Source organism: Trichosurus vulpecula, chromosome 7, assembly GCF_011100635.1.
Source record: "Trichosurus vulpecula isolate mTriVul1 chromosome 7, mTriVul1.pri, whole genome shotgun sequence".
NCBI classification, from domain to species: Eukaryota; Metazoa; Chordata; class Mammalia; order Diprotodontia; family Phalangeridae; genus Trichosurus; species Trichosurus vulpecula.
In genome coordinates this window covers 14097505-14120438 of record NC_050579.1, presented here as the reverse complement: position 1 = coordinate 14120438, position 22934 = coordinate 14097505, and the positions used below count along the sequence as shown (strand labels likewise).

At 47.4% G+C, this 22934-nt stretch overlaps 1 protein-coding gene across 1 annotated transcript in view; it reads right to left on the bottom strand.

Moving 5' to 3' along the window:
• Positions 1–22934, bottom strand: part of DIS3L2 (DIS3 like 3'-5' exoribonuclease 2) — a 341276-nt gene that overhangs the window by 118332 nt on the left and 200010 nt on the right. The window contains exons 11-12 of the mRNA XM_036767849.1: positions 17403–17515; positions 9456–9563 (exon numbers count right to left, since the gene is read on the bottom strand). Of these exons, the coding sequence (XP_036623744.1) occupies positions 9456–9563; positions 17403–17515 (221 nt within the window). The remainder of the gene's footprint in view (positions 1–9455; positions 9564–17402; positions 17516–22934) is intronic.

Below are 22934 nucleotides of genomic sequence, written 5' to 3'. Positions count from 1 at the left end.
CTCCTCCCACAAGTCCGATGTTTAGATCTTCCAAGCACTGGCAAATCTCACTGTAGCAAGGCCCAGAAATGCTACAGAGTTCAAGGTGCCATCCCAAACTCTGGTGAGAGAAAAGATCACCTGCTCCAGAAATGGTCGTTCCTTCCCTCTCTTTGTGCTTTGCCTCAGCAGGCTCTTCCAGTTTGGCACCAAGCTGAGACAGAGAAAGAAGCTGGGATCATCCCAGAAGGAGATGGCTCAGGAGGTCTCCCTCAGGGCCCAGCCAGGCTCTTCCCTTCTCAAGGTCAGCCTAGCATCCCATACACTTGGCAAGGAAGAATTCCTTGAGAGAGACTTTCTCCTCCTTTCTTCAGGGCATTGGGGACCAGAATTTGTGGTCTCCCAGGTTTTCTTGGGTTATCTCATCCTCGTTCCTCCATTTTATTCCAAACCAGGAAATCCTCCTCCCTTCCTCTGATTTTTGCATTGTAGGCATCACATTTTGTATGGCGGAGTCCCTCCTTGTGATATGGGTCTGACCCTGCTAAGCTTTTTCTTCCCTCCAGTTAATAATCTATACTTCCTTCCTTCCTGCTTCTGTTTCCAGAAGCAGCTCCACAGGTTTCCCTGAGCTTCACGTGAAGCATTTTGCCCTTGGAAGGCGGTCCCTTCCCTCAGAGGCCCTCCCGTTCTGCACCCTTGCACACAGCAGGCCTCTGCAGAGCTACTCGGGTTTGAGGCCTGTTTTGTTCCAAACTAACAGAGGGTCAGGATGCTTCAGGCCATGTAATTACAACCCACTGCTCTCTCAGCCAGGGACAACAGCTAACATGTGGAGACCTTCCAGCAGATGAGAATTTCCTGAGTATTAAGAGCCTCCCATGCTTCTCCTCTAGGCCACCTAATGGAAGGCTGCTGCACTCAAATTAGTCCACCGGAGCCCTAGTATTTCCAGTGGGAGTCTTCTCTAGCCTTACTGGGTCATCCTAGGGGTAAGTTCCGCCGAAATAACAAGATGTCTGCCTACGTGGTGCCCCTCTTACATGCTTCTCTGTAGTCCTCTGGCCCACTCCTCAACAAGGCTTCCCACCTTCTCTAGCCCTCAGCCCACAAAGGAGAGAGGAAAGGTGCCAAGGACCTGCAGGCTGACAGCTACCTGGTCACAAGGTGATCACTTGGGCAGGGAGGCTCACAAAGCTCAGGCCTGTTTTAAAACCTTCGAAGGTTAAGGAAATGGGAGCTAGCCTTTTTGGCAGATGCAGGACAGATATTCTAAGAAACGTGTTACATGCCATTTGGGGAGTTGTTTTTTTTTTCCTTCTCAAATGAGCAAAACTAGGCTTGACGCTCGTCTTTCAGGGAAGGTTAAAGATCTGGCCTTATTCCCAAGAAGCTAAGACAAGAAGGCCCAAGAGGAAGAGACTCCAAGGGCAGCAAATACAACAGGCCAGAAGGCCCCTGAACAGAACTCATCCCCTTAGCCCCAAGATTTGCAAAGCCCAAACATGGAGCTGGGGCCAGCAGCCGAGACAGAAGAAAACAGAGCTGTGCCCAGAAGACATGTAAAAAGTCACAAGGAGAGTCATAAACAAAATTCCTCAAAAAGAAGATCATGTCCTTTCTCCTTTTCCTAATTTCAGCCGTGGGGTGACTCCCTCTCTGAAGTCAGATCCGTTCCCCGCTTTCCATCCAGGTAAGACAACTGTGCAATTGGTCCCAGAGAGCGAGCCGGGCTGAAAAAGGGATGAGGACGCAGAAGCCCCCCAAGAGCCACCTCCTCCGGGCAAGATTCAGCCACTAGGCCTAGTCATGCGTGCCCATCTCTGTCCACTGAAGCCTCTGTGCACTGAAAGCGCTACAATGTGGAGATGAGGGAGATCCCTTTGAAAACTGTCTGCTGGGTTCAATTAGGCTTTGAAACATACATTCTGACAAACCCCTGGATGACAGGCTCTTTAAGACATATCTGGCCCAGGCCGCCTACTAAAGCTGCAGGTTGTCTAATGTAAGTGTAAGTCATTGCATGGCTTCCAAAGGGAAGGAAGGCCAGGGAATTAGGCTCCGGAAGTAGGTCAAGCTGAAAGCAGCCCCTTCCTGACTGGGGAAGGAGCATCCAGAGAGCTGCAGTAAACCGGGGGAGCCGGGATCCTTGCTTGGTTACCTGCTGGCGATCTCTATTCAGGCTGCAGCAGAGAGTCACAGGAGAGGGGGAAGGGAAAGTCTATTGATGAAGCTGATAGTTACCAGGGACTGGGATGGGTATCAGGAAGCAGCCTGGCCTGGCAGCCCAGAGGAGGAGCTGAATTCAAAACCTCTCAGACACACAGACCAATTAGCTGTGGGACCCTAGGGAGCCATTTAACACCTCCCAGCCCCACCTTCCTCATCTATAAGAACAGGATCTGACTCCCAGAGTTGTGAGGATCAAATGGGAGAGCATTTGTTAAATCACTCCGCAGAGTGCCAGATAAAGGCCAGCTATTATCATTAAACAGGGGCAGCTGGGTCTGGACTCAGGAAGGCCTGAGTTCGAATCTGCCCTCAGATACTGTCTAACTCTATGAGCCTGGGCAAGGCACATCACCCAGTTTGCCTCAGTTTCCTCATCTGTAAAATAAATGGCAAACCACTCTAGTATCTTTGCCAAGAAAACCCCAGATGGAGTCACAAAGACAACTTAACAAATTGTTGTTATTTTTAAACAGTCATTTAAAGATTATAAGATTAACGTTCATGTGATCAGTACTCTTTATTCCAGATTTATATTCTAACCGATTCAAGGATCTGTGACTTCCCTGGGGCACATCGCTGCTTCCACCAGCTCAGGGCAGGCAGCCTCTCCTTCCCTCCCTCCCTCAGCGTACTTATTTCTGGAAGGTCCAAGGTAAGGAGAGGTGCACCATGATGTAGCTATACCCCAGAAGTGACTAGGAGAAGCTGACGGGGCAGCACCAAGTCTGAGTACCCGGCCCCTTCCCCAGGGGATGGGCTCCAGGCCCGGAGCCACTCTGCACATTCCTGATCACTGAGCAGGGTGGAGACAGATCAGGAGGGCTCCAGGAAGCCAAGGGCGCTCTCAGAGGTTCCCAGGCACAGGATGCAGCGCCTGCCTTGGGCCACACTGACAGGGGCCAGGGTTAGGGAGAGGGCGAGTCTTCATTTCAACATGGCTAACGGTCCTTGATCTAACGGGCCAGAGGCTGCCTCGAAGCATCGGATTAGCTACGATCGCCCATGGTAAGCAGCGTTTCAGTGCTCAGATTTCTGAGACTGTCTGGAATCTGTATGGGGGTGTTCTTCCCATGAAAGGAAATCCCCCTTTGCCATCAATCATTGCTGCTAATATGAGGAGGCGGCTGGGTAGTGCAATGGGTACAGTACTGAACCTAAAGTCAGGAAGACCTGAGTTCAAATTTGTTTTCAGACACCTACAAGTCACTTAACCTCTGCAGCCTCAAGTTTCCTCATCTGTAAAATAGGGGTAAGAACAGTACCCCCCTCCTAAGGCTGTCGTGAGGATCAAACGAGGTGATGTTTGTAAAGCACTCAGCACAGTCCCTGGCCCCTGTCCTCCCCTCCCCCCACTACCACCCATTTTATTTTACCTAATTAACTGAAAGCATTTTTTAAAACCCCCCACTAAAGACCTCCGCTGGCGTCGTCATACCTAGTACCGTGTTCCTGTTCCCACTCCCAAGCTGGAAAGGCTCCGGGTGCACAGCCTGAAGATACCCCAGAGGATGGGATTGAAGGAACAGACTGGGATTAGAACCCAGGACCCACTGTAGCTGTGGAAGCAATGGCTTGGCCCTAGCATCTTCTGAAGATATCATCTGTGCCAGAGGAGGGAGGGTATAGAGTGCAAAATCAGAGATCCCTGAAGGATTTAATGATATAGTGATTGATAATAGTCATAATAACAACAATTCTGTTAGTCATTGAGGGACGCCCATCATGTCTGCCAAAAAAGGATTCACAAATGAGTTCACATACCACTGAACTACGGTGCGCCTTCTGACTCGAAGGAACAAAAAGAATATAAGCAGACCTTGTAAAACATGTCCTTGCTTAGTCCTGAGAGCTGGCAGAAGGAATACGTCTAAGAAGATTATTTTTAGTCATGTAGGGGGGAAATGGAAGTTCCTCCCTTTGCATCACTCAAACGTCCATTGCCAATTTCACCTCAAACATTTTTAAGTGGTTTGGGCAAAGTCAGGACAGGAGCTGTTTCAAAAGGTCACTTCCCCTCTTAAAAAGGAAAAGGTCTCGACTGAGAATCCAAATAGGGTGTTTAAGTGGAAATATTCTCATATGTCTCTTATTTTTAGTGAAAATGATGCTGAATGAAGGATTTGCTTTTCACAAACGAGCTCTAATCAGGAGGCCACAGCCCACTTCAGCAGGGGAATAAAGACTGATGGGATGAAATGGGACTGCTTGAAGAAAAAAAGAGAAAAAATATTTTTAAGAGCTCATACAATAGCACCAAAGCTCTAATTTTGTTCTAAGGGGAAAAAATGGAGGAAGTTAACCATTACGAATGGGCAATTAAAAAAGGAAGGCTTTTAGTGTGAAAACCAAGAAGAGGAAGGATTCAAAGAGTCAGAAGAAAACAATAACCTATTTCACATTAGGTGGAGAGCTGGAAAGAGGGAAATGGTGCCTAGAAAAAGAACGAAACAGCCTGAACCTTGCACTGAAGAAATATGAAGGTCTTTTAGAAGAGGGAGAAGCCAAACATTCTGAAAAGGAAGCAACTGTTCATCCTCCAAGGATTCAATGACACAAGCCCACTGGTACAGTCAGGTGGGAGATCACCCACGAAGCGTCAGAAGAAGGGGGGGGGTGGGGTTCCACTTCCTGATAAGGGTAACTGAAAATGACATTTTTCAATCAAATAATGATAGAAAAGTGTGTTGTCTCGCCATGAGCACACATCCAAGACATAACCAAGAACTTCCCAAGACGTCAAAATGGGTAATTGCTACCTTTCTTCTGGAAAAATCACATGGTCATAAATGATGCCACCAAAACAAACCTAGAAAGTTTGCCAAGAATTAAAGTGTTGGGGGAGAAACTAATAAGCACAGCAGCACAGGTAGTATGTTCATCACTGCTGTCAACTGAAGCCAAGGAACACAGAAGAGAAAAGATGCTCTTGGTACTGGTCAGCTGGTGAAGGTCGTATTTGAAAATGAAAACATGTCTGAGGGTGATGGCACATGAATGTCATCCCTGCTGCCAAGGAAGCCAGGGCTGGGGGATCTCAAGCTCAGAAGATCTAAGCTGTAGTGGGCTCAGCTATTCAGTGTCTGCACAAAGTCTGGCACCAACATGGTGAGCGACTGGGTTGCCAAAGGAAGGATGAACAAGTCCAGGTAGGAAATAGTCATAGCTCCTATGCCAATCAGTACTGGGATCGGGTCGGGAGTGACCACTGTACTTGTAGGTGAGAAGACAGGGAGACCCAGACTCCAAAAAAAGAGAGAGAATGAAATTTGGATTTCTGACCCATGGCTGAAAATATGAGGATGACAGGCACCTGGTCAGGGATGGAGTAACCTAACAAATGCTGGGAAAGAAGTTTTTGCCTTAAGTTTTGCAAATCTAATCCAAAGACCTTTTAAAAAGTTGAGGGAGGAGGGAAACTACTCCTACCTCTCCATCAAACTAGATAACACAGAGAGAACTGAGAAGAATCACCATTTAGACATTCAGAAGCTCACAAGAGAAAACAGTCCAAAAAAAAATCACAAGCAAGACTCGGGATCTTAAATGTCTATACACAAACACACAAAGTTTAGGCAATAAACAGGCTATTCGTTCTAACCCAAGAAGGCAGATGTGACCTAACAGGTTGTGGGTGAGACTCACTGGCAGGAAACCCATGACTGGAACATGGTCTGGATGGAAGTGCCTTATTCCAAAGAAAGAGGGGGGTGGGAGCCCAACTCATGTAAATCTGAGATCCCAGCAGGGAGGCTCCATGGGGATATTTGGAAGATGTGGCAGACGCCATTTTGTCACTGCTGTGACACAGCGCATGCTACCTGGCCAGAAAGAGGAAATAAATGAGGAGTCTGGGAGGCAGGCTGGGAAGCATTGTGATGGGGTGCTGCACTTGTCTAGATGTCTGTTATAGTTCTCTCAGCTAAAAGCAGAGCAGCAGCAAATAAATTCTGGACTTAATGACAAGGCCATCTTTTAACAAGGGAGGAAACCACGGAGGGGAAGTTCTATGCTGTATGTGGCTCTCACCAAAAGGGAGAAACGATGAGAAAGACGATGGGAACTTTGAGAAAAAGATGTGATAGTAACAGAGAAAAATAGGGAAGCATACTGTTGGAGGGACGGTTAATAAACAGCTCGGCCATCAGATTCTACTGTTAGCTTTGGTTGACTTTCTCCTTCAACCCTAAAGTTTGTCAACTGCACAGATCCCTCAGTGGGTCCTCCCTCAGCCCAATCATGTTTCCAGTCCTTTGCAGCTGTTGGCCATGTCCTCCCATCAATGCTCCACAGGGCATCTTTCCAGAGCACTGGGGGCCTTCCTCTATGTCTCTGGGCATTATAGGAGAATGCCAGCTGTTCAGCAGCTATTCCCTCCCCTTCACTAGCACCAAACTCATCTGTTCTCTCAGTCTGACATTTCTCAGGTGACATCCTTCACCCCTTTCATCCTGTTTAATTTCTTGTTTACAACATGCTGCAGTCTGCTGACTCTTGCTACAAGCCTCTCTGATGCCCTCAAGATCTCTGTTTTGGGGAGATGCTCGAGGTTCTTAAAGTATTCTATAAAGTTTCCCTACTGTATCCCATGTCTGTCCTGTTCATTCTGAGCCCAGGTCATCATGTGTGTACTGATAGACAACAGCCACTTGTGGAGAGCACGTTGGTCTCCCTGGAGTAACTGTGGATCTTACTCAGAAGGCTCAGAGGTGCTATGGGCATTGGGGCAAATAAGGCAGCTGGAGAATCTCCGGGAGTGGGAATTCCTCTAAGTGGGACTCTGCACCGGCTGAGCCCAGGAAACTGGGAACCGTCTGGCAAAAATCCATCTCCCTGCTTCATGTCTCATTTGGTATTAATCATCAAAGAGCCAACAAAGTCATCTTTATCGTATCATGGGGAGATTTTTCATACTTTGACGTGTATGGATGACACCTTATTTGAGGACAGTTTTTAAAGCAGCATTTTGTTCTCCTGAATCAAATGCTTTTTAATACTCAACAAACAATAAATAAAGTGGGATCTTGTATTTTCCATGACTTTCAGTCAACTAGTGAATGTAAAAATAGTGTCCACTGTGGATAATAATTTGGGGGAATTACAGTCTCCACAGGCTATACAGAAATTGCCTGTTTCCCCATCTTCCTTCACCAAGGATACTCTCTCACTGTGGATGTCAATGATTCCCACAAAATGCTACATAGATGGGAAAGGAGGTATAGAAAAGGAATCCTCAATATCCCCTTTCTGGGGGGCTTCTGATAATGATAAAGACCAACATTTCCTTAATGTTTGGTATACTCTCCTCCTTCAGACACCTTAAGAATTGATCCCAAACTCTTGAAATTGTTTCATCTACAGCAGAGGGGGGTCTCCATGGAAGACTTCCTCTGTCTTCTTCAGGATCATTACTCTCTCAGGCTATGCACCTAGGTCAGGATGCTAAGCCAATTGTCACTTAGGATGAGCTGATTACAGAGATCTTCACAGATCTTTTCCATTTTTTCCCTGTTTGCTGTTCTCCTTCCAGTGTCATCCTGAAATGCCCTCAGGACGACCCTTCTTCACAGTCTCTTACCAAGATTTCTTCCAGCTTGTTTTCTCTCTGCTGCTCCTTGCTGTTTAATGAAGCAATGCTGCTTAGAAAATTCCACCAGCCTTCTTCATAAGATTTTACAAATAAGAAGTTGGTGTCCTAAGCCAGTGTTGTCCTTGGCTTCCATAGCTCCCACTTGGCAAAAAGATCAAGTGTTTGTTGGCTGACACCCCTTCTGGGCTCTTTTGGTCTTCCCATCCCAGGAACTGATTTATATCATTTAAGCTTCTCAGGGTTAATTTGGACTGAGACTCATAGCTCCATTCACTTCCCGATTTTCAGGGTTGACACCTTGCTTAAATACAGCAAGGCAGAGTGGTTTTAATGACATGTCATACTTTTCCTTATTTTCATTCTCTCTTACTTTCATACTAATTATGATCTTTCCTCTAACGAGCTGGTGGTCATACCATAGGGACAGATGGTATGGAAATGATTCCTGTATCAGTAACCACTCATTTCCTCACTGTTAACATTTAACCATTTTAATACTCAATGTTATTTGATGCTTGGCACTTCCAGGGCCAGGGCAGCTGGCACATCGCCACTAGAGGGCGCCAGCATGCACGCTGTGCTGGGCCTGGAGTCAGGGTGCCCCGAGCTCCAAACCAGTCTCTGATACTTAGAAGCTGCAGGACCCCGGGCAAGTCATGTGACGTGTCTGCCTCAGCTTCCTCGTCTGTAAAATGGGGGTGATAATAGCACCTACCTCCCAGAAGACACGTGGCAAACCTTAGAGAGTTATATAAATGCTCGATCTCCACCACCAGTCGCCATCATTGTGATGTAATGTGGTCATTGATATTCTTGGTGCAGTTGTAAGGCGCCATGTTCGAGGCATCGCTTTCCTGCTCAGAAACCTTTGAGGGTCCTCATCCTGGTCCTCTGGGACCTTGGCTCCGTCCCACCTGTGCAGGGACACTTTGATTCTTCCTCCACACCAGCCTCTGAACATCCCAAACCCATTTCCACATCTGTGCCTTTGTTCCTGTTCTGTCTATCCAGCTCTCACTTCCTCCAGAACGCTGCTGCCCACTCCGACCCCACCCTGTGCCGACTCCCACAGCACGGACACCTGGCACACGAGCGTCTCCCTCCCTCCCTCTTGAGCTCTCTCCTCTCCAGGTGACCATCCCCATTCCTTGTCTTCCTGATCGCGTTCCTGCAGTCACACTCCAGTTTGCCAAAGTCCTCCCTAGATGACCAACCTGAACACAAAAGCATCATTGTGCGTGTGCCCCCGGCAGAGGACGGCAAGTCTACCAGAAAGGCCACGGGATGCCACAAGCTCCTTTGGCTCCCACGTTCGTGTTGTTTCCTAATTATTTACGTATGTCTTGTCTCCCCGCCAGACTAGAAGCTACTCCGAGGCAAGGCAAGGCTGGTTCCAAGGACCAGCATGGAATAAATGCCCGCTGTGGGCAAGGCATTGTGCCAGGTCATCGGGGTACAAAGATAGGCTCTCCCTCAAGGAATGTACTTTCTACAGAATGTTATCAAAGGTACAAATGTAAATAAATATGAAGTACACAATGTAAAGCAATTTCAGGAGTTTGGAAGGGGTCAGGAAAGAATGCCGGAGAGTCCACAAAGTGCTAGGCAAGCAGTGAACCCCTACTGCACCTGCCAGGGAGGGAGGGAGGGCCCTTACCTTGCCTTCTGGGGTCAGCTTCCAGATGACAGAGAAGGTGAGCTTGTCAGTCATGGGGTTGAGGCTGCACAGCTCCTCACAAAGCAGTCTGGGGAGCATAGGGACGACCTGCCAGACAGAAAAGTACAGCTCATTTTCAATCTGAGGGAGGACAGATGAGACATGAGGGTGAACAGCAACAAAGTTCAGTGCCGGACCTTTCGCACTGAGAAAAAGATCAAGGATGAGGCTGCTCTCATGGGACACAGGGTGGCATAGTCAAAAGACCACTGGTTCTAGAGTGAAAGGACCTGGGTTCAAATCCTGCCCCTGATGCTCAGAGGGTCCCTCTAGCTATATAGAGATCTAGACTAGGATCTCCTTACTGAAGAAACCTCGGCAGGGTATTTCCCACATTTATCTTTGTCATTTTCAGGATCCTTCCTATCTGTATGGAATGGATCCCTTAAGGCAGCAAGCATTTATGAAGCACCTTCTGTGGGTCCCTGCCTTCAAGGCACTTCCATTCTTCTAGGAGTGATGGATAGGGAAGGATGCCAGATTGGCCTACCTGCTCCAGTATCAACAGAAAGATAAAGATTTGATGATTGTTCCCCAGGCAAGGGTGGGTCAGGGATTATGATAACAGCTGGAATCTGTTCATGCCAGCAGAGCCCTTCAGCCCCACTGCCTCATCTGAACGCTACAATGGCCCTGAGACCCTTCTATGGGGAGAAACCAGAAACCTAAACTGGCCAAGGGAAGGTGATTTGCCCTTAAGGGTCATGCAGCTAGTGGAGTCCCAGGATCTGGTGCCAGGTCTCTCCTGGTGGAGTCCAGGCAGTTTTTCACTCTTCCATGTTATTTTTCAGAAGGCAACTGAAAAGGAAAGCAAAGTCACCATGTTTCACATTAAGCTGAAAAGGTCAATACTGTGGGTCTTTTCGATCATTCTTGCATCTGAGCTATCCACAAGAACCTGAGAGCTACGTGCAGATCACTCACTGAGCTGGAGCCAAATCCCTGTTGGGTAACTGAATGCTCCCTGATGTATCAAACCCCATGCTGGCCTGGTACCAAAGGGTGACACCATGCTTTCCCAGGGGTGGGGAGTCCTCCAGCACTGCCTTCCATAACAGGGCACAAGAGGCCTCATGTCTCAACTTCATCATTGGCTTCTTTTCAACATGTGTCTAAATGAGGAGGTACAATCACCCCACTGTGTCTTTTAAATGGAGTTGATTCAATTAGTGCTTCTGGCTGTCTTTGAAGCGTCTCTGATTAAACAACAAAACAATGTATTTAATAAACCTGAGGCCAGATTCAGCGGGGGTATTTCAAACCTGAGAAAGCCTTCTGGGTCCCCCTGGTTTTGTCTGCAGCCTGTCACGCCCCTGTTGCTGTGTTCACTCTGGTGAGATATCCTCTTCAATGCCCCCAAAGACAGCCCTGACAGTGTGCAGAGGCAAGCTGTGGACTTACTATGGGACATTCCTCAGGAGCTAGATAAGCCACTTCCCCAACATAAAGGCTGCCCAAACAGATGGACAATGGCTCACCCTTCCATAAATTACACCTCTATTATTATGTGAGAGGGACCACGTAGCCTGGAAAGGCAAAGCCTGGGAGTACAAGCTAACCAAGTTGCTTGGACATCTACCCCAAGAGGACTTGAAATCTCCAATGAATTCTGGGAGTGCCCAAAGGACACCCACCTCCCATGTGCTTTCCCTTTAGACCATGTCAGGCAGGATCTGGTCTGCTCCTCAGCAGACACCAAGGGGCTAACATGTCACCATCCTTCTTTGCAGCCTCACAGCCTGGGCCCCACAGCCATCACTTGGAGAGGCACGTTTGGTTTACCCAGAGAGCACACAGACTAGCAAGGCTGTGCTGAAAGGGGAAAGGAGACCACTCAGTCCTCAGATAGGGGTCTGGATCTAGGCTTGGTCACTCATCCCTAAATGATCTGTCCAGCTCCTATCCACTCCAAATCTGTGACCACACGGTTCTATCTTTCCCAGGACACTGAGCCTATTCTGAAGACAAGTTTGGTCACTGTGGGATTATAAATGACATTAATCACTGCCTTTTATAGAGGGCTTTAAGGTTTATAGATGACAACAACAAAGCTACTACAGTTAATATCCCCACTGTACAGATGAAGAAACAGCCTCAAAGAAAGCAATTTGTCTGTAGTTTTAAACACCTAGTCAGGGGTAAATCTGGACCCAGAACTTACTGACCCAAAGTTCAGAATGCTGCCTGTTAAGCCCTGCTGCCTCTCATTCTATTTTTACAGAAACCAAACTCTATTAAACAACCACAAGCAGCATTACCAAAGACTGTTTAAAACACTTCACCAAGTCAAAACTTAAAAACATAAATGACTAGGTGTAATTTAGGATTCCCTTTCCTAATGCCATGGCACCTGGCCAGCACTCCAGTCCTGGAGGCGCCATTGCCCTGATGGCAGCCCCATCATACCCAGCATCTGGCCTGACTCCAGTCATACTTAGCGTTACTCTTCCCTCTTGGAGTCAACATTGTTCCTAGGAAGCATATGTCCATCTACTGCCCCAGGGGTGCACTCGCTATTCCGGTCCTTCCCATGTCTACCACATCCATTGTGTTCCCCCTTAGAATGAAAGCTCTTTGAAGACAGGAACTGCCTTCAATTTCATATTTGTATCATCAGCTGTTAGCAAATCATAGGCACTTAACCAGTGCCCATTTAGACATGGTACCTTTTTTATCTATCCTCAGAGTTCCCATTTCTTCCCATCTTTTCCCATTCATTATGGCTTGAGAGAAACTTGGCCTTTTCTTTAACTGCCAGAGTTGATGCCAAGCACTCAAGTCCTGCCATCCACTCAGGGCTGGTTTGGCTACAAGTCTCACCAGCTTTCTCTATCGCTATGGGTTAGAATAAAGATTTCATTCTCTTTCTTCCTCTGCCCTCCCCCAGGAAAAACCACTGGGCAGGAGGAGAGAGAAACCTCCCCCATGCAGGGCTCCCTTTCTTCTCCGCCAGGTAAAAGCTCTGGGGTCCATCTCCGGGCACAGCCTGGCTCCTGGTCCAGGGGAGAAGCTGGTCTCCTCATCTCTTAAGAGAGGGCAGGGTCTTCCTGACCTCGCTCCAAGCCAGCCTCAGCAGGCACATGCATATACTGCTGTCCCACGAGTGTCCAGCAAGAGAGAGTTTGAACCCCAGTCACCGATCCACACTCACACCATTGAGGGTATAATCTCAAGATAATGTTTAAGTATTTAATATTTAATGAGATTTTTCAGCAGTGTCACCAAATTTTAGTGACCCTACACAGCTGGGCAATCACTCTGTATCACATGTCTGAAGGCTGCTAGTTGGCCCCATAGCTAATAGAGCACTAGGCCTAGAGTCAGGAAGACTCATGTTCTTGAGTTCAAATCTGGCCTCAGATATTTAATACCTGGGCAAGTCACTTCACCCTGTTTGCCTCAGTTTCCTCATCTGTAAAATGAGCTGGAGAAGGAAAGGGGAAACCATTCCAGTATCTCTGCCAAGAAAACCCCAGATGGGGTCACAGAGAGTCGGACACAACTGAAAATGACTAAACGACAATAAAAATTATGTGTATGAACAAGCACATGGTCTCCAGCACTTCTGTCTGTTCTCGTGTGAATAAAGGCACATTTAAGTTGAGCTGGGAGTGAAATCCTTCATTCAAAGTCACATCAGCAACAGAGAGATGAGAGATGAACTTTGTTTTTTCTTTCCCACTTCACATTTACTGGACTTCCCCTGACAATGGATCATCCAGGCAAAAAACAGAATGAAATGCTTCACTTCCCCCGTCTTTGCACTTGAGTCTCCTGTGAGATCCAAACTGACCAGTGTCCATCAGCTTATTCTTTCTAAGCCTGAAAACACTGGATGAAGCCGGGTCCGTAGGATCGGCAGCTGGAGGGAGAGCCATGATGCCTCTGCCCCAGCTCTCAGGGCCTCTCTCATACCTTCTTTTCAAGTACCTCGAGGGAGATGGGACGGCCCTCTCTCCCCTCCCCTGGCCTGCCACGGCCATGGTGTCTTGTAGCATAAGTCAAAATAGTGACTAACAACAAGCCTCAAAAATGGCCCTTTCCAGGCTCGGTGGTTTCCTTGGAAGTGCAGAGTCAAGAGACTTCCTGATACAGCCTGCTTGGTGCAGAGGGAAGAAGGCAGTAAAGGGGGCTGGCTCTATGGGTACTTTCTTTTTCATTATTATTTAATTTATTTAATATATTTAGTTTTCAGCAGTGATTTTCACAAGAGTTTGAATTGCGAATTTTCTCCCCATTTCTACCCTCCCGCCCATTCCAAGATGGCATATATTCTGGTTGCCCTGTTCCCAGTCAGCCCTCCCTTCCGTCACCCCACTCTCCCCCATCCTCTTTTCCCTTCCTTTCTTGTAGGGCAAGATAAATTTCTACGCCCCATTGCCTGTGTATCTTATTTCCTAGTTGCATGCAAAAACTTTTTTTTTTGTTTTTGAACACTGTTTTTAAAACTTTGAGTTCCAAATTCTCCCCCCTCTTCCCTCCCCACCCACCCTCCCTAAGAAGGCAAGCAATTCAACATAGGCCACATGTGTATCATTATGTGAAACCTTTCCACAATACTCATGTTGTGAAAGACTAACTATATTTTGCTCCTTCCTAACCTATCCTCTATGGGTACTCTCTTCTTTAGTGCTCTTTACAGGGCTGTGAAATAAAAGGGACCAATCCAGGTGTTTGACAGCTGCTTCCGGGAAAGGGAAGATGTGCTCATGAGATGACAGGCACTAACTTTCCAAGCTCTCGGGATTAAGGCTATTTGAGGAGACTGGAATAAGGTCAATAACTCAGGCAAATAAACACTTCTCAGGGCAGCTGCTGGGGCTACCGGTAGAACTATAAAGTATCAGAGTAGCTGCAACCCTTCCCCTTCCACCCCAAAAAACCCCAAACTCAGAAACATGTGCTAAAGCCACAGCCAATGGGCTGGCCAAGTTCAGCAGCAGGCTAGCCAACGTAGCCCTGTAACCAACAGGGAGGGCTAGAGAGAAGAGCACCAGACCCCCACAGTGCCTTAAGACTGCCCACAGATTTGAGAATAATCAAAGACTCTGAATACTAGGCCTTGACTGGTTCCTCTACCTTATCTGTGCAAACTCCAGGGAGAGATCGGACTTTTAGCCTGAGAGCTTGGTTGGGTTTTCCCCTCTTTCTCAGGGGTGGAGGACTCCAGAGTGTGAACAATAGGGTAGAATGAAGTAGTTTACCACTTACATATTGAATGACACTGAGAGGAAATGGTCAATTCATTTTCTAGGCAACATTTCTGTTTTAAGAGTTTTCTTTTTCATATCAACACTTCCATGAATTCAAATTTTGATCAACTCTGTTACCCAGCTTGACATTAACAAAATACCAACACCCCTGACTACTTGCTGCTGACAGAAGTGACCATCTTAAAACTCTGTTGACTCTACATTCAGACTAGCTTCCAGTCTCGATCTTTGATCTCCATTATAAAGCAACAGCAATAAAATACTGTAGAGATTTATGGCCGACCTTTTCCTTGAGCTGTTTCACACCTAAAACAACACCACTGCCTGAGCCAAAGGACAGAAAGTTTACGGTTAGGTTTCAACTGTCTAGGTTTGCTCCTGCTTTTTAAACCTAATACACTCATTTTTAGAAAAGACTTAGAAAAACATCTGCTATGACAGGGTACCTCCTCCCGGTTCATGGAAGATGGTCCAGAGAAATTCCATAGGAATGTTTAATGGCCTGCTCAGGTAGAGTCACAGAGTTCTATGCTAGGATGGAAGGCAGAAGAGCCCACCTGGCTTTCTAAATCTCTCTCTTTCCCCACACGCGATCCAAAGAGAAGCAGTTTTCTAGGAGATTTTCAAGGCCATCTTGTTTTAATTCTCCTCCTCTGCCCCCACCCAGTCTATCCTTTTAACCAGAAGGAATATACGCTTCTCACCAGGAACAAAATTTTCACAAAGGGACTTCATTAAATGTCAGCAAGAAGGATTTCAGATCCAAGATCATGTTCACTATAAAAATGTCCTTATAGGGGGGATCATTTCCCTCATGCTGAGGCAAGAAGTTTACATTGTCACTGTCATTACCTCTGTCCCCAGGAGGTCAGCAGCTAAGTTTTTGTGCCTGAAGGAGACTGAATCAGAGCCACAGATGGTGGGAGAGAAACCATGACAGGGATACTACAGGAGAAGACTCTCTCTCTCACAGACACTGACGGGGTCACTGGGCACACAACACTCTGGGTAGGGAGAGGCTCAGAGCACATGCCACATGAGAAAGCACACAAGCTTTTCCTGAAGTGGAGAAGCCATTTGCCCAGCTTCTAAAGCAAATCTTTATAGGCATAGTCAAAGAAAAAAAAATCCAGCAGAAAAGTTCCTGGACAGTCTTCCAAGAAACAAAAGGTCAAAGCAGCGGTCCAAAGTTACACAAACTCCCATGTTTCTGCTGTCCAGAGTTGGGCACCAGACGCTGGGGGAACTGGCCAGGCTGGCTGATGTGCAACCAGAACGATGCTGAGGCTCTCTGGTGGAGGGATGGAGATTTCTCTAGTTTCAGGGTCCCCACTTCTGAAGAAAAGAGCCCCTCTCCTTCAGGAGTGAATCTCATATTCACCCCATCTTAGTATAAAAATGAAAAAAGAGAGGCCAAGAAGAAAAGAGGAAACCATTCTAACAATATAACAATAGCTTCTGTAATTATTTTTTAGTATTCAAGGCTGAAGCTCAGAAAGAAGGTAATCAGATAACTATCCCTAATGTTTCTCTAACTATGAGAAAGAAATACTGATTTCTGCAAAGGACTGGGCTTGACAGTGCACAGGGTTCAAGCTGTCTGGTGCCAGAGAGGGGGATGATGATGATGCCTCTCTCCTTCCCGAAATTACTGAATGTTACAACTGGAAGGGACCTTTGGTGGCAGCTAACCAGTTCAACCCCCACATTGTACAAAAGAGGAGAATGGAAGAGGCCAGAGAAGGAAGCTGGGCGAGATACGAGCAATTCCAACATGTGGCAGCCCCTGCCCACACGACCCAGAGAGGTAGCAGAAGACCTGGGAGCAGCCTCCAAAGAGAACCTTGACCTAGAACATTGGCCTCTCTCAGATACAGGAAGCCAAGGAAGGATGCCTTCGTCCTTCAGGCCCTGAGATATTTCTAGAGCCACCCGGTCAAGGATGGCCACAGCAAGGGAAAGGACATACCATGTAGAGCTGGAGAACCTGCATGGGAAGCCCAGCTCTGCTCCTTCTTCTGTGCATGACCTACCTGGGCCTCAGTTTCTCCTCTACCAAATGACCAGTTGGACTTCTGATTTCCCTCCAGCTCTCAATCTCAGAAGCCACAAACCTCTGATCTCCAGAGCAGACTTGTCCCCAAAAGGGGCCACAAATGCTTGGAAAATCACATCTCCTTTTCCCTTGACAGCTCCAGTGAAGCTCCCTTTGGGACAAATGGCCACTGATGATTTAGCCAGGCAAAGAAAGCAAACAATGCAAAGTCAAAGGTCAAGTGTGTCCCTGAAGGGCATTCTCCTTATGCCTCATAGACAGCTTGGTCAAGTTAACACTGCTACTGCTCCCAGTGCACTGGGCCTGGAGTCAGGAAGACTCATCTTCCTGGGTTCAAATCCAGCCTCAGACACTTACTACCTGTGTGACCCTGGGCAAGTCACTTTACCCTGTATGCCTCAGTTTCCTCATCTGTCAAATGAGCTGGAGAAGGAAATGGCAAACCACTCCAATATCTCTGCCAAGAAAACCCCAAATGGGGTCACGGAGAGTTGGGGGCGACTGAGACAACTCACCAATAAGCTGCTCCCAAATGCAGCACCAAGTGAAGGGTGAAAAAGACGAGGAAAACAACAAGAAAGCGTCCTTCAGAGCAAGCAGATGGAGGCTGCCTCTTACCTTCTGCACCAGGTAGACACTTGTGGCCCTCTCACTGGCCACTTCATCCAGAGCAGATCCTTCTGGAACAAAGTAACTGACATCTGCGATGTGAACTCCCACTTCAAAGTTCCCTGCAAAGGTACAAGATGATTAGAAGGGCAGGGCTGGAGCCCTCCCACTGAACTCCCCTAATAGTCCCAGGGCATGAGGGTCCCTGCAGTGAGGTCAGCTCCTTGGCAGGAAAAGGCCCAAATGACTAGGTTTGGTGGTGAGCCAGAGTGAGCCAGTCATGGCCACAGCAGAAGGCAGTGGGCCCATTCCAGGGATGAAGGCCAGACATCTTCATTTTTTAACATGACCAGACCTGTTTCTGCCACTTAGACTAGAATGAATGACTCCTATCTCGTGATGCACAGACTCTTAGGCCACTGGTACTTACCCAGGAAGTCACCAAGATCTAGAAATCCTGGCTTTGCCCAGTCCCTTGCAGGATCTCCCTCCCCAATTCCACAGTGAGGCTCCTGTGACTTCTCACCCAGCTGGTTCCCTCTGTCTCTCCACTCTCCATCCTGTTCCACAACCAAAGACTCATCGTCCTAAAGTACCCTCTCATCTCCTCACTCTCTAGAATAAAATGGGATCAGGAATTCTCAGGGACCACGAGCACTACACTATTACTGGGGACCTAACAGAGGCTGGCAGGTGGTTGATCAACACTCCAGCACTGTCCATCATGAAGCCACCATCCGGGGCACCCTGTCTCTCCTCTGGACTCTCACAGTAGTTTCTTTGTCCTTAGTGAATTCGGACATGCCTTATCTTTCTCAAGACCAGGTTACTAAGTAAGACAGTTTGTCCTGACATCTGTAGCCCTGGTAGTGATGTGCCAATAGGGGACATTCAGTCAGTACAAGCTGGATACATCAAAAGAACAGGTTAGGAAAGGGCCCTCTGAGGCCTAGGAAGAACTCAGTAGTCAGGCTTCACACGCATGCTCCTGTCAGGCAGAGGTAGTCTCCCCACCCCAGCCCACACCCCCTGCCACTGTGTGGCAATACTTCTGGATCCATGACTTCAGCAGGTGAGTTCTCATCCCACTGGCGCTTATCACGGTCCCTCTATGATTCTGTAGATGCTAAGTGGAGCCTAAGGTGGGAGCTAAGATCTGCTGCCCCTGAAAAACCGAGACCCCCTCCAGCCCCCCTAGCAGGAACCTTTCTGAACCTACCATCATGTAGCTGGGCTGAGCCTCAAGTGACAAAGAGAGTTCAGCAGCAGCCAACAATGCACTCTGACACTTCCCAGATCTCACACTTCCCAACGTCCAGCCTTCAGCGCTCAGGGTCGCCTCCATGCACACGGCAGAGCACCCACCCGGCCATCTAGCCACCTCATGATGAATGGATTCTACAATGACATCAGCTTGCTCTCCTGATCCTCTCCCCATAGTGGCCCGTCTTACACCAACTTTAATGAATAAGAGGCACAAAACAGGCTGCTGCCTCCTGAGTGAGCAGCTCAAGAGTCTGATAGGATTCATAATACGGATTTTATCCTCTTTACCCCAAAGTCTAATTCATTTCTCTCAAGTCTTTCTGAGGCTACAAAGAAAAGGCTTTTGCAAAAAGCCCAGAAGACAAAGGCAGAATTCTATCCCAGTTGAATGCCCACCAGAGGCCCTGCTCCAGAAAAGTCTCAGGGCAGCTCCTCGGCCTGCCACCATTCACCTAGGCACCGAGGTCAGCGGGCACAGCTGGCTTGTGGCATCATGAGGCCAGTGAATCTGCCCCCCCCAGCAACCAAAGAAGTAAGTCTTGGGAAGTTCAGCTTCCACTTTGATATTACAAGTATCTAAAGCCAGCACTGAGAATATAAAATATAATGGCTTCCTTTGAAGTAACTCTTTTCATTTATTGACCTAAGAGATCAATATTGACTAAGGGAAAGGAAAGGGGGCCATTACATCATATCCACCCTAGCTGGACAGTCACTCTGCACTTAACTTACTACACATGAACTTTCTGTCCTTAGTCAAAACTGACAAATTAACAAAGATCTCATTACAGAAGGGAAAACACACAGAGGGCCAATCAAAATACACACAAGAGCCTTAAATTTCACTTAGGATTCCCATTAGAGGCCCTTAACCAGAGGACAGCACTACTCCCCCCTTTGGCACTTTTTGTGGAAGCCCTAAGTAAATACTTTATTACATATGTTTAAATAATGTGAACTGGCAGCTCTCTGGGGGTAGTGACCCTGAAGGGTTAGCATGTGTGAGGGAGATCTCCGCCATCAGCCAATACCAGAGTTCTCTCCGGTGTTTGTAAAACTGTTGTTTCTCCAGCAGAAAACTTCAATGGTCTTCTGTAAGGTCAGCTCGTGTGTGAGGGACAAGGGTGGTCACTGGTCAAGGATGGGCAGGTCTTGTCCAAAGCCAGGAGAGGAGGGAGCGATCAGCCAGGAGCCTGAGCGCTTCCAGGGTCAAGGCTATGTCAGGAAGCTCTCTTGCCCACAGCCCACCATGGCTGCAAACCAGCAGCAGCCAGGAAAGCTGGCCAGGCACCAACACTGTTTCCCAAATGTTTCATGATCTCACTGACTTGGGTGTTCCCTCCGACAATGTAGTCCAGACCTGCCCATTCCACCCTTGCCCCTCTCCTCCCGCTCCAGCATGCACTACAGGCCTTCATCACGTTCTCCTGACATCATCATCATCACAGCATGATCACCACAGCCTAGTCAAGTGGGAGGGGGCCGAAAAGCCCGCTCATCCCACCTCCCATAGTGGGAAAGAATTCTTTCTGGGACATCACTCACTCATGGCTTCTTTCTCCCCTCTCCTCTCCTCCAGCAGCCCCTCCTCTGGAGATGATAACAGCAAGCTGCAGGCACTTAGATGTCCCTCTGAGTAAACCTGGGGCAGAGCTTCCTCCAGTCAGTGGGGAGGAGCTCATCACTTCCCAAGGGAACCTAATGGTTCCCCAGTTGGGCACCTCTAGCTGAAACAAAGGTTTTCTGAGGCTGCACCAAAGTCTGTTTTTCTTTGATCTTCTTAGTTTATAAATCTCTCTTTCTGCCTTATAACTCTTCCGACACTTAAAGACAGACAGAGCCAATGTTCTCTCTTCCTTCCGGGTCAGTGATCCCAGGTCTTCTAACTTTTCTTCATGAGGCAGGTTCTTACAGAGCCTTGCCCCCTTGCTGCCACAATCCTCAGCGAAGGGTCTCAGCAGCCAGAGCTGAATAAGATACGCCAGATGAGGTGTGACCGGCATGGGGTCCAGCGGGCCAACTCCTCACGGTCACAACACGGGATAACCTGGTGGAGATGAAGCCTAAGATAGCAACTGCTTTTAGAGAAGCTGTATCCCTCTTGGCTGGCGTGCCTCCCTGCCCCAGGCTCTGCCCTGCCCCACTCCCCCAATGCTGGAAAGGCAGGGGTGCACCAGATGTGGTTTTAAATAACAAGAGACTATTCCTCTCAAGTCATTTAGAGGAAAGCACATCAATTCCTCGAAACTATTTATTTTATAGAATGAGTGTCGTTTTAAAATTCCCTTTTTCTTTGATTTCATACATCTCTTCAATTTACAACAGCTATAATTTTGTATTTCTGAAACTATAGTTTTTATTCATAACTTTACAAGTCTTCATATTCTAAACACAAAATAGTATTAATGGATTACTTTCCATATTTGGATTTTATATTCTAAATTTAAACATTAAGAAAATAAAACTAAGCCTGTTTTCCACGGGGGAAAAAAGTGGAACATTTTTAAAAACTCTCATTTTACCCATTTTCTGTTTCTTGTTGATTACCAACGGTAAGTGAAGGCTTTTCTTAGCCCCCCAAAGCCTTGACACCCACAGGTCTCTGAGTCTGCTCCCCTAGCTTTAATTCCGACCCTCACCCATAATCCCTTGCTGCTTCATTCCTGCCAGAGCTGGTTTCCTGAAATCAGTCTCCCATCTGCTCAGGATACCATTGCCAGACCACTCCCCTGCTCAGAAAATCCACAACGAATCCCTAGATTACCTTCTCAATCAATTCAAAACTTTTCAGTCTTGACTTTTCCAAAATGAATCCATTATTTTATTCATTCAATCAACTTTTATAGCATTACTTTACTTTGTATAGCACAATTAATTATCTATAAACTGAGGGGGTTTGAAAGCAACTGGAATTGAATGCTATGAGGTTATAATGACCAGATCTGGCTCCAAAGAAGAGAGAAAAAGCAGCACTTTCCTCCTTCTTTGCAGAAGTGAGGGGCTATGGATGTTGAACACTGTAGATAAGGGCACCATGGGATACACTGATCGCTTTTGTTGAACTTTTTTTCTTTTTCCTTATTATTCTTTGTTATGAAGGGGAGATCTCTTGGGGTGGAGGGAGACACATAGTAGGCACTGTACCCTTCCCAGGAAGCCCAGCGGCTAGGAGGGGAATGAGACCAAAAGCCACATCTAATCCTATGCACTCTGCTGCTCTTCAAGGCTCTCTGTCATCAAACCTCTCCCGCTCCCTGGCACCACTGTTCCCTCCCGACCCCACTGCCCAGATCTCAGGTGCTCTTCTCCTCACTGCTCTCTCTGAACTGCCTCATCCATTCTCTGAAGTTTGGCCCAAGTGTAACAGAATGCCATCTCTTTGATGGCGGGAACATTCATTCTGGGGTATTTTCATTCCCAGTGCCTGGCATGCAGTAGGTATTTAATAAATCCTTGCTCAATTAAGGCCTTGCCAGACTATTCCCCCATTCCATGCTAATCTCTAACTTCTCTGAGCTCCAAATCCAGTAGGACTGAAGAATCTCACATCTCAAGGGCCCAGGGGAACATTTTGCTCAGTGGAGCAAAGATGGATGAATTGTTCCCGTTACCAGAGTATACCATGTCACAAGTCAGCCAGCTCTTTGCTGCACTGTTACCCATTTAGAAATCTGACTCCTCCTCTAACTGGAATTCTACAAGGCTGAATACAATGGTGGCTCCACGTGGTACCACAGGTTCTGGAGCAGAGCCCCAGTCAGGGCTTACCAAGGATATTTTTATATTCCCTGGGAGAGCCAATTAATGCAACAAACATTTACAGAATGATTCCCTATATGCCAGACACGGGAAATACAAAGATGAGAATGAAACAGTCCCTGCCCTCAAGGAGCTAACATTCCATAAGGAAGATCCAACACAGACACAGGAAAGGAAGCACAAAGTAATTTCCTATGTGTATGCTGGAGCAGAGGAGGAGAAATTGGGAGAAATTAAAGGGAGCTACAGCTTCCAAAAGGCAGAAGGTGGGAGAAGAGGAAAAGCATTTCAGGCAGAGGGCACAAGGCGTGGCCTGTGCAAAGGGATGGAGCAAACAGAATGTCCTCTAGAGGAGGTGAGGTTCGCTGGAGACACTGAGAGAACATCCAGAAGATAGGCATCAGCAGTGCCTAGTGCTGCAGAGATGAGAACAAGAGCTGGTCAGCGGACTCAGAAGTGAAGATAGCGAGGCTGACCTTGCTGGAACGAGCAGGCGGGCAGCAGGGGGCTGGGAAG